The 10,862-nt window shown below is 45.3% G+C and overlaps 1 protein-coding gene across 2 annotated transcripts; it reads right to left on the bottom strand.

Annotated features, from left to right (window-relative positions):
- Positions 1 to 2,362: 2,362 nt before the first annotated feature.
- LOC120020135 (proteoglycan 4-like) lies at positions 2,363 to 8,196 on the bottom strand. 2 transcript variants are annotated; one of them, XM_038963605.1, is made up of 9 exons: positions 7,984 to 8,196; positions 6,138 to 7,762; positions 5,864 to 6,051; positions 5,697 to 5,794; positions 5,381 to 5,538; positions 5,065 to 5,257; positions 3,548 to 3,692; positions 3,382 to 3,457; positions 2,363 to 3,151 (listed from the first exon to the last, which is right to left on the bottom strand). In XM_038963605.1, exons 2-9 carry the CDS (start codon positions 7,633 to 7,635, stop codon positions 3,045 to 3,047), a joined length of 2,463 nt encoding a protein of 820 aa, XP_038819533.1. In that variant the 5' UTR covers positions 7,636 to 7,762; positions 7,984 to 8,196; the 3' UTR covers positions 2,363 to 3,044. The 2 variants fall into 2 exon arrangements, with proteins under 2 accessions (XP_038819533.1, XP_038819532.1); XM_038963604.1 differs by having other exon boundaries at positions 6,138 to 8,196.
- Between the last annotated feature and the right edge of the window lie 2,666 nt (positions 8,197 to 10,862).

Raw genomic sequence — 10,862 nt, 5'->3', positions numbered from 1 at the left:
CCCACAGTAGCTACAGGACAGCAGTTTAAGTTTAAAGCTACAGTCTGGAATCTGGGAATAATGGTCATTTCAATTATTGAACCATTGATTCTGTTCTTGGATAATTTACTGAACAAAAATATAAACGCAACATGCAAACAATTTCAAAGATTTTACTGAGTTACAGTTCATAGGAAATCAGTTGACTGAAATAAATGCATTAGGCCCTAATCTATGGATTTAACATGACTGGGCAGGGGTGCAGCCATGGGCCTTGGAGGGCATAGGCCCACCCACTGGGGAGCCAGGTCCAACCAATCAGAATGAGTTTTTCGCCACAAAAAAGCTTTATTACAGACAGAAATACTCCTCAGCACCAACATTTAAAGTGCTGCCACAGATGTCTTAAGTTTTGAGGGAGTGTGCAATTGGCCGCCTCCAACGTCATTTTAGAGAATTTGGCAGTACGTCCAACTGGCCTCACAACCGCAGACCACATGCATGGCATTGTGTGGGTGAGCGGTTTGCTGATGTCAACATTGTGAACAGAGAGCCCCATGGTGGCGGTGGGGTTATGGTATAGGCAGGCATAAGATACGGGCAACAAACAGAATTGCATTTTATCAATGGCAATTTCAATGCACAAAAATACAGTGAAGAGATTCTGATGCCCATTGTGATGCCCATTTTATTAAGATATCTGTGACCAACAGATGCATATCTGTATTACCAGTCATGTATAATCCACAGATTAGGGCCTAATGAATTTTATTCAATCGACTGATTTCCTCATATGAACTGTAACTTCGTAAAATCAATTAAATTCTTGCATGTTGCGTTTATATTTGTGTTCAGTATAGTATAAAGAATTGTATAAATTCCATATATTGTATTTCTATCGGCAATGTTTTATGTTGCATATGGACTGCCGCTGCACCCTACATAAAAAGCCAACTTATGCTTGATCCGCAAATGTGGTCGGAGGCTCCGTATGGAGGGTGTGATGCAGTTGCGGACCCTCCCAAATGTTTTAACAATGCGGAGGGCTCTGTATAGCTCTGCATTGACATGATTGATTGACGGTAGGTGAGGGTGGGATGTCCTGTTGTATAAAAACAACCGCTCTGTGCTCAACAGCTCTGCGCTGCTCCGCAAAGCGCAAGTATGAATCCCCTGACATCTGCAGAGGCCGCATCACCATAAATACTACACAGCCAATGCAGACATCATATTGACCATGTAAGCACCTTTAACCCTCATCTTATGCAGTGGGTATAGTGCAGATACAATCTGTAGCCCTGTTCCACTTCAAATACTTTTAGGTGTCAGTCCCTGTAATATATCAACCATTGAAGGTATGGTAAGTGCAAAAACATATTAGATCAGTGAATACCAACAAGGAGGGAAATGGGTGCATAATACAATTATGATTAGGCCCTTAGTAATAGCTTGGGGATCGTTATCTACAGTATAACATTTCTACCTGCAGCCTTCTGTGACACTGGACTATCTCCCAACTCCCCAATTATTCCTGTCAATATGCTCACTTGGATAATAGTATGTATCATTGACCATGTTTACATGCACACCAATATCCCGTTATTATTCGGGATACTCAAGTATTCCGTTTTTGAGTTGACGCATATAAACGTCATGTCCCGTTTACAATAACCCAAAAAAGCTTGTATACCGGTTATGAGAAACTCGGATAAGATGCCTGGGATATACTGATCTTAGGCGGGATACTGTGGCATGTAAACATCTTATCCCATTTGCTGTTGTTTTTTGCAGTCTACGCAGGCTAAGTTTCACATATCATGGGTGCTGTGTGATGTTTTCATCTGATTGTCAAACAAATCACTTAAATTAGGCTACCTGCATAGTTAGATCCACCATAATTCTATACAAATTTATTTTGCTTGTATGTCGTACTTGACCATACAGCCTACTGACTATTTTTACCACTAATTTAGACAACTTTCTGCTTATAATTTCCAACATGTGGTAGACCATATTATAATTTCCAATATTTGGGAGGCCATATTACAGTTTCCAACATTTGGTAGGCCATTTGTTTGTCAACTATAGTTGGATACATGCAGTGGTGTAAAGTACTTAAGTAAAAATACTTTCAAGTACTACTTAAGTAGTTTTTTGGGGTATCTGTACTTTACTTTACTATTAAAAAAAATACTTTTACTTTTACTTCACCACATTCCTGAAGAAAATACTGTGCTTTTTACTCCATAAATTGTCCCTCCAAGGTGTCCCAAGGTGTCCCAAGAATTAGACAATGCCTTCACATAACAAACCTGACCAGATTTACAGGTGCTATATCCACATTTTTATGGCGAGAGAGTAGGACATTTTTATGAATTGCCAACTTTGTGGTACAACTGTTTATTAGAAACAATAAATACGTAGCAAAATCAGGAGCTCATGTTGTATTATAACCATGTAGAGTTGAAGTTTGTGTCTGAGGTCATGCATAAGCTGTTGTCTTGCTGTAATCGGGATATTTTCAACAAACCTTTACTTGGTGATACTTTCTTTGTTATTGGTTCGAAAGGTTCCAGTGTATTAAGGAGACCCCTGGAGTAGGGTAGCACACTTCTGTGTCTAGTTGCAAGTGGAACTAAAAAAAACAGAGAATATTCTGAAAAATATTACATCCACGTTTTGCATAGATTGAGAAACGCCTCTTGCACGTGTATAGATCTTTGTTTTGGTCGCACTGTGTGACATGCTGTCAGCCGTGGCGACGTCGCATAGAAACGACTAGTTTCTGCAAAGATGTTGGGAAATGCAAGATGTCTGGCAGCTAAAATCAGGAGGCAACTCCTCACTTGGTGCAAAAAGTGGATTTAATATCTTTCTGAATATTCTCCGTTTTTTGGAGTACCACCGGCAACTGGACACGGACGTTTATAAGAGACAAGTTTCTTACAAATCAAGAACAAAGAAAGTATCGCCAAGAAAAACGCTTTTCAATTCCTCTGCTGTAACAGGTATGGAAGTACGGAGTACATTATTTCATACCCCATTACAAACTGCAACTGGTTGAATTAGTGGTCTGAAGGGTAGACAGGCTTTTTGTCAACCAGGACCACTTCTCCACTGGAGACCACAGCAGTCTGTGTAGTCTTCCTCTGAGCAGCAGCAACATCTCTCCCTGAAAAACACCACGGAAACAGATAAGAACAGAACCTGGGTCATACTCACAATAACAAAGCATCTGAACGTAGAAGTGTTGATCTAGGATCAGTTGTCTGTTAAATCATAATGACTAAGATTATGGACAGGGAGGATCTGATTGGAGATCAGCACTCCTACTCTGAGACACTTTAAATATGGGTCATGGTGCCCAAGCAAGGCCTTTATAAAGGGAGAACCACTACCTACTTTGCCTGTTGCATTTCGGTTCACAGGAAACCTCTGGAGTAGGGTAACACACAGATGTACTACAGTGGATGAAAATCTGGCAAGAGAGTACAGAATAAAATAAGTTAGTGAAAAGTATAAAGTATTTCAAATGAAGTTTCTATTACAAAAAAAGCTAGCCAATTACCCGCTCTTTCTGGGGAGACAGAGTGTGATCCACAAAGGTGAACATCTCGAGGGTAAAGCGTTTGTAGTGGTTGGGGTACAGAAGGCCAGAGGAATGTTCCACAGGAACCATGGTGGTCAGGTAATTATCATTCGGGTAGGAACAACTGGAAAGAGAGAGAGGAGAAATAGGTAGTTCATGTTGCAAAATTTCATCCCTTCCTGTCCAAAGCGCTTTACACTGAGTGGACAAAACATTAGGAACAACCGCTCTTTCCATGGCATAGACTTACCCCAAATTAAATCAAATTGCATTGGTCACATACACATGGTTAGCAGATGTTAATGCGAGTGTAGAGAAATGCTTGTGCTTCTAGTTCCGACTATGCAGTAATATCTAACAAGTAATCTACACACAAATGTAAGGGATGAATAAGAATATGTACATATAATAATATGGATGAGCGATGGCCGTGCGGCATAGGCAAGATGCAGTAGATGGTATAGAACAGTATATACATATGAGATGGGTAATGTAGGATATGTAAACATTATTAAAGTGGCGTTATTTAAAGTGACTAGTGACACCTTTAATAAGTCCATTTATTACAGTGGCTAGAGATGAGTCAGTATGTTGGCAGCAGCCTCTCTATGTTAGTGATGGCTGTTTAAGTGAGAGGTTGTTTTCCTGACACCACACTCCGAGGGCCCTCACCTCCTCCCTGTAGGCCGTCTCGTCATTGTTGGTAATCAAGCCTACCACTGTAGTTTCGTCTGCAAACTTGAGGATTGAGTTGTAAGTGCGCATGGCCACGCAGACATGGGTGAACAGGGAGTACAGGAGAGGGCTGAGAACGCACCCTTGTGGGGCCCCAGTGTTGAGGATCAGCGGGGTGGTGATGTTGTTTCCTACCTTCTCCACCTGGGGGCGGCCTGTCAAAGTCCAGGACCCAGTTGCACAGGGCGGGGTCGAGACCCAGGGTCTCGAGCTTAATGACAGGTTTGGAGGGTACTATGGTGTTAAATGCTGAGCTGTACCAGGTGAATCCAGGTGAAAGCTATGATCCCTTATTGATGTTAAATCCACTTCAATCAGTGGAGATGGAGGGGAGGAGATGGGTTAAAGAAGGATGTTTAAGCCTTAAAACAACTGAGACATGGATTGTGTATAGTTCTCAAGAATGCTCCACCACCACCCAAAGGACACTCAGCCAACTTGACACAACTGTGGGAAGCATTGGAGTCAACATGGGCCAGCATCCATGTTGAACGCTTTCGACACCTTGCCGACGAATTGAGGCTGTTCTGAGGGCAAAAGGGGGTGCAAATCAATATTAGGAAGGTGTACCTAATGTTTTGTACCCTCAGTGTATATATAATTGAAAATACATAGTGGTACATGATGCCTTCTGATGTCACATAACGAAGAGATCTCAAACATATTGTTCAAAATACATACAGTATGAGTAAAAAGAGCAAGTCGTATAATCAGGGAGCAGCAAGCATGGAAATCAGGTGGATAGTACTGTAGTTACTCACTCTTCAATGATGAGATCCCACTGGGGCATGCTGACAGGGCTGGGGGCAGAGGTGGTCCAGCAGTGCTCCAGCATCAGGAACAGGTTGGGATCCTTCCTCTCCAGGATGCGAACCTCAACGTTCACAGGCTGCCTCAAGACTTTAGTGATAGGGTAGTCTTCCTCAGTGTAATACAATGTGAAGGATCTCGACTCTAGAAGTCAGACAGGATTGGAAAAGGTTTTGGAAAAGTCAATAAATAAAAAACATTTAAAATCACATGCGTTCAAATATTACATATTGACACAGAACAAGCCTGAAATTAAATGCACGTTACCGTCATTACATCCCTTGGTGTTGCATGTTCCTTTGGCCAGTCTGAGTTCCACTCTGAGGGGTCCCGGAGCAGCAACAGAAGCGGGTGCAGGAACAGTGTTCACCTCAATAACCAGAGCCTGTACTGCAGTGGCAGAGTACTTACACTGGAACAGCAGCCTAGATAGGGAGAAAAAAAGCAGTGATACAATAGGATCTTTAAGCATACTGTATCACTACTTTATGGGCTAAATCTAAGTGCTTACACGCCTGTGATGTTCTGAATTCCCTCTGGGGAATCAACAAAGTAAATTCAATCACACAGAGAGAAGACTCACTCAAAATGGCTGTCCCTGGTGATAGAGCCTCGAGGTCCCATCCCCACGTTATAGGAAGATGCCATCCTGTTCTCATAAACCACATAACCACTCTCCTCCTGCAGGGGAGAGTCCACAGTTAATACTGAGCCAGTGTATTACATTTATATTATCTCTACTCTACTCACCTTTAGAGTGGTGCCACAGGCAGTGACAGGGAACTGGTATATGGCGAAGGCTGAAGTGATGGCAACAGGACTGCATGGGCTGTCATTTCCCCCCAACAGACTGATGGAATCAATGTCTATTTTGGGCCAAGTGGCATCCCTGGCCACCACCACCACAAACTGAGCATCCTTGGTACACTGCACAGTCACTGGGGAAAGAGAGGGAAAAGTCAATGTTTTGAGCATTACAATATTATCTGAGCATTACAAGACAGAAACTATATCAGACACCCACCTGCCTTCCCATAGTAGCACTGCTGTCCATTGAAGCAGCAGTCGATAGCCTGACATTGAGATGGAGTAATATCTGGGGTTCCACATTGCACTGTATCCCGAACCTGTACTTGACATCTCTGATCTGGAGTTGTGGTTGCTGCTGGCCACTGGGACTCTGGCCGCTGGGGAGTCTGCAGCTGTGGCCTCTGGGGTTCTGGACTCTGAGGAGTCTGCAGCTGTGCCCCCTGGATCACTGGCCTCTGAGGAGTCTGCTGCTGTGGCCACTGGAGCGCTGGCCTATGGGGAGTCTGTTGCTGTGGCCCATGTGGCTCTTGCCTCTGGGGAGTCTGCTGCTGTGGCCACTGGGGCTCTGGCCTTTGGGGAGTCTGTAACTGTGGCCTCTGGGGTTCTGGCCTCTGGGGAGTCTGCAGCTGTGGCCACTGGGGATCTGGCCTCTGTAGAGTCTGCAGCTGTGGCCCCTGGATCACTGGCCTCTGAGGAGTCTGCTGCTGTGGCCACTGGAGCTCTGGCCTATGGGGAGTCTGTTGCTGTGGCCCATGTGGCTCTTGCCTCTGGGGAGTCTGCAGCTGTGGCCACTGGGGCTCTGGCCTTTGGGGAGTCTGTAACTGTGGCCTCTGGGGTTCTGGCCTCTGGGGAGTCTGCAGCTGTGGCCACTGGATCACTGGGCTCTGAGGAGTCTGCTGCTGTGGCCACTGGAGCGCTGGTCTCTGGGGAGTCTGTTGCTGTGGCCACTGGGGATCTGGCCTCTGCGGAGTCTGCTGCTGTGGCCACTGGAGCTCTGGCCTATGGGGAGTCTGTTGCTGTGGTCTCTGGGGCTCTGGTCTCTGGGGAGTCTGCTGCTGTGGTCTCTGGGGCTCTGGTCTCTGGGGAGTCTGCTGCTGTGGTCTCTGGGGCTCTGGTCTCTGGGGAGTCTGTGGCTGTGGCCTCTGGGGTTCTGGCCTCCGGGGAGTCTGCAGCTGTGGCCACTGGATCACTGGGCTCTGAGGAGTCTGCTGCTGTGGCCACTGGAGCGCTGGTCTCTGGGGAGTCTGTTGCTGTGGCCACTGGTGCTCTGGCCTCTGCGGAGTCTGCAGCTGTGGCCCCTGGATCACTGGCCTCTGAGGAGTCTGCTGCTGTGGCCACTGGAGCTCTGGCCTATGGGGAATCTGTAGCTGTGTCCACTGGGGCTCTGGCCTCTGGGGAGTCTGCAGCTGTGGTCTCTGGGGCTCTGGTCTCAGGGGAGTCTGTAGCTGTGGCCCCTGGGGCTCTGGTCTCTGGGATGTCTGCTGATTTGGCCTCTGGGGAGCCTGCTGCTGTGGCCCCTGGGACTCTTGTCTCTGGGGAGTCTGCTGCTGTGGCCTCTGGGGCTCTGGTCTCTGAGGAGTCTGCAGCTGTGGCCTCTGGGGTTCTGGTCTCTGAGGAGTCTGCAGCTGTGGCCTCTGGGGCTCTGGTCTCTGAGGAGTCTGCAGCTGTGGCCTCTGGGGCTCTGGTCTCTGAGGAGTCTGCAGCTGTGGCATCTGGGGAGTCTGCAGCTGTGGCCTCTGGGGCTCTGGTCTCTGGAGAGTCTGTAGCTGTGGCCCCTGGGGCTCTGGTCTCTGGGGAGTCAGCAGCTGTGGCCTCTGGGGCTCTGGCCACTGGGGCTGCCTAGGCGTAGAGGTTGTAATTTGGGGTTGGGGGTTGTTGTTTGAAGGAAACCTCAAGTTAGGCTGTGCATCAGCACAACATGCAAACACTACCAACAACACAAACCCAAAGGAACACCACCTCACTGCCATACCTGCTCAATAAGATATAAGCTATCTTCAATAATACAGGTATGTGCAATATTGCCTATACAACCTATACTATCTAATACAGATTTATACCTGAGTATGATAGAATGCTAGAAACTGCCTCCTGTATTCAAAATGAATCCCTTTCCAACCCTGTGCAATGAAATGGTCAGCACCGTATTTGCTAGACTAGAGTCACTGGACTTATCCAGAAATAACCCCTAGTAGTTTGTGAAAATAAGAGTACAATACAAGTTGCAAAAATAGATCGCAACAAGGAAACAAAAACCTGCTTCAGTGCAGAATTTTTTTTCAACCTCCATTAGGAAGAACACAGCTTATATACCCTGAGATATATGATGTAATACATCACTATGTGTGTGCGTGTTCCTGTGTGTCCTCAGTCCTTGTACTACGACCTTTAGCGAGACCCTGACGCAAATTCCTATCATGTGCGAACACAGGGGCGCAACTTTGGTTTTAGAAGTGGGGGGACATAACTTTGCGGGTGTCTGGGTGTCCTCAAACTTTGGGGGGCATCTAAAGCTTGTTTCCTGCATTTCTACACAAATATAATATGACCCTTCTAGCTGTCTCTATTTAGAACAACAAAAAGTAAGCAAAAATGCCCACAGTCATCAAGCTAGGTAAGAGATTGTGTTTAAATATGCTTCATTAACAAGACTGAACTAGGTCTTTGATCATTTAATATTGTGTTGCACCTTTAACCAATCGCCTAACAAATGAACAACTCTTACAGATAAAGTACCAAGACAACTTTTGATCGTCTTTATTAAGACTCCCTCTACATCAAATGTCAGCCAGACCGCCCAGCCAACCCGAGCCGCCTGCACACCCGATCGCCACCAGTCTAGTCAACAACTCAACGCTCTCCCCAACACAACTTCCTTCCCGTCTCTTTTTATATGTCTCAAGGGAAAGTTTTAGAAAACAAAAAGCTTAATATTAAAAACACATACACCTACACATTAACGCGTAGAAACACTACATTCTCCATATAATTCGTATCATCGGCCTAATAGTACTGTAGAGGTATTTTTACTTGCACACAATATAGCTGGATCGCCCCGTCCTGTCCCTAGGGGTCCACGGCCCTGCAGAGCCCCAACCCAACACACCCCTCTCAGCTTTAGGATCTTAGTGAAACATTCCTTATTGGTTTCAGGTGTGTTAGGCCAAGGCCAGCGTGACAACCAACAGTACGGCAGACCCCCAGGGCCAGGACTGAGCAGCCCAGCAGCTAGGGATTGCCTAAGTAGATAACTCCCATGACGTGGGCATGTTTTCAATACAGTCTCCTTTTGTTGTACACTATTCCATATAAGGCATCCACACCTTATGAAAGTTGCACAGTTCATCTTGTAATAAATCTAATCTAGTGACACATAACTTCCCATTTTTTCCATTCATTGTGGGAGGATAACCAACCTTCCAATTAATGGCAAATACATTTCTTAGCTGCTATAAATGCTAGGTTACACAGTTTCTTCTGATAACAGTCTCCAGTATAACAATGTTCAAGCAAACAAAAACAGGGAGAAGGGAGAATCTGTAGACCTGCTGAGATAAAGGAACATACTCTTTGCCAGAATTCAGCCAGTCTTCACAAGACCATAGCGTATGAAAACATGTCCCCTTTTTGTGTTTTACACCTCTAGCAGAAGAATTCAACTTCTATGTACATGATATTCAGTTTCACTAGCATATAGTACGTTCTATGGATGGTCTTAAACTGCAGTAATTTATGTCTGAGATTATATGAACATGACTGGGCATTCTAACATATCTGTATCCATTCATCATCATTAATAGTGTCTCCCAGGTCTTCCTCACATTTTTGTTTTACATGTTTTGTGTCATCGGGAAAAGCCTCTATCAACCCTTGATACAGTTTGGAAAGCAACTTTAGAGTTTTGTCAGACTGCCTTAAAATAGTTTCAATCTTTGAAGCTTCTTGCTTGTCCAGTGTATACTGAACAGAGAGAAAAAAGTGTTGAACAGTGCATTCGGAAAGTATTCAGACCTCTTGACTTTTTCTACATTTTGTTACGTTACAGCCTCATTCTAAAATTGATTCAATTCTTTTCCCCCCTCATCAATCTACACACAATACCCCATAATGACAAAGCAAAAACAGTTTTTGATCATTTTTATCAAATATATCAAATTTTAAAACTGAAATTTCACATTTACATAAGTATTCAGACCCTTTACTAAGTACTTTGTTGAAGCACCTTTGGCAGCGATTACAGCCTTGAGTCTTCTTGGGTATGACGCTACAAGCTTGGCACACTTGTATTTGGGGAGTTTCTCCCATTCTCCTCTGCAGATCCTCTCAAACTCTGTCAGGTTAGATGGGGACTGTCGCTGCACAACTGTTTTCAGGTCTTTGGCTGGGCGACTCAACGACATTCAGAGACTTGTCCGGAAACCACTCCTTTGATGCCTTGGCTCTGTGCTTAGTGTTGTTGTCTTTTTGGAAGGTGAACCTTCGCCCCAGTCTGAGGTCCTGAGCGTTCTGGAGCAGGTTTTCATCAAGGATCTCTCTGTACTTTGCTCTGTTCATCTTTCTCCCAATCCTGACTAGTCTCCCAGTCCCTGCCGCTGAAAAACATCCCCACAGCATGATGCTGCCACCACCATGCTTCACCGTAGGGATGCTGCCAGGTTTCCTCCTGAAGTGATGCTTGGCATTCAGGCCAAAGCATTCAATCTTGGTTTCTCATGGTCTGAGTCCTTTAGGTGCCTTTTGGCAAACTTCAAGTGGACTGTCAAATACCTTTTATTGAGGAATGGCTTCCCTCTGGCCACTCTACAATAAAGGCCTGATTGGTGGAGTGCTGCAGAGATGGTTGTCCTTCTGGAAGGTTCTCCCATCTCCACAGAGGATCTCTGGAGCTCTGTCAGAATGCCCATCGGGTTCTTGGTCACCTCCCCCGATTGCTCAGTTT

The sequence above is a fragment of the Salvelinus namaycush genome, chromosome 25, assembly GCF_016432855.1.
Source record: "Salvelinus namaycush isolate Seneca chromosome 25, SaNama_1.0, whole genome shotgun sequence".
NCBI classification, from domain to species: Eukaryota; Metazoa; Chordata; class Actinopteri; order Salmoniformes; family Salmonidae; genus Salvelinus; species Salvelinus namaycush.
The sequence above is the reverse complement of the archived record's forward strand: the minus strand, read 5'-3'. Positions and strand labels throughout refer to the sequence as shown.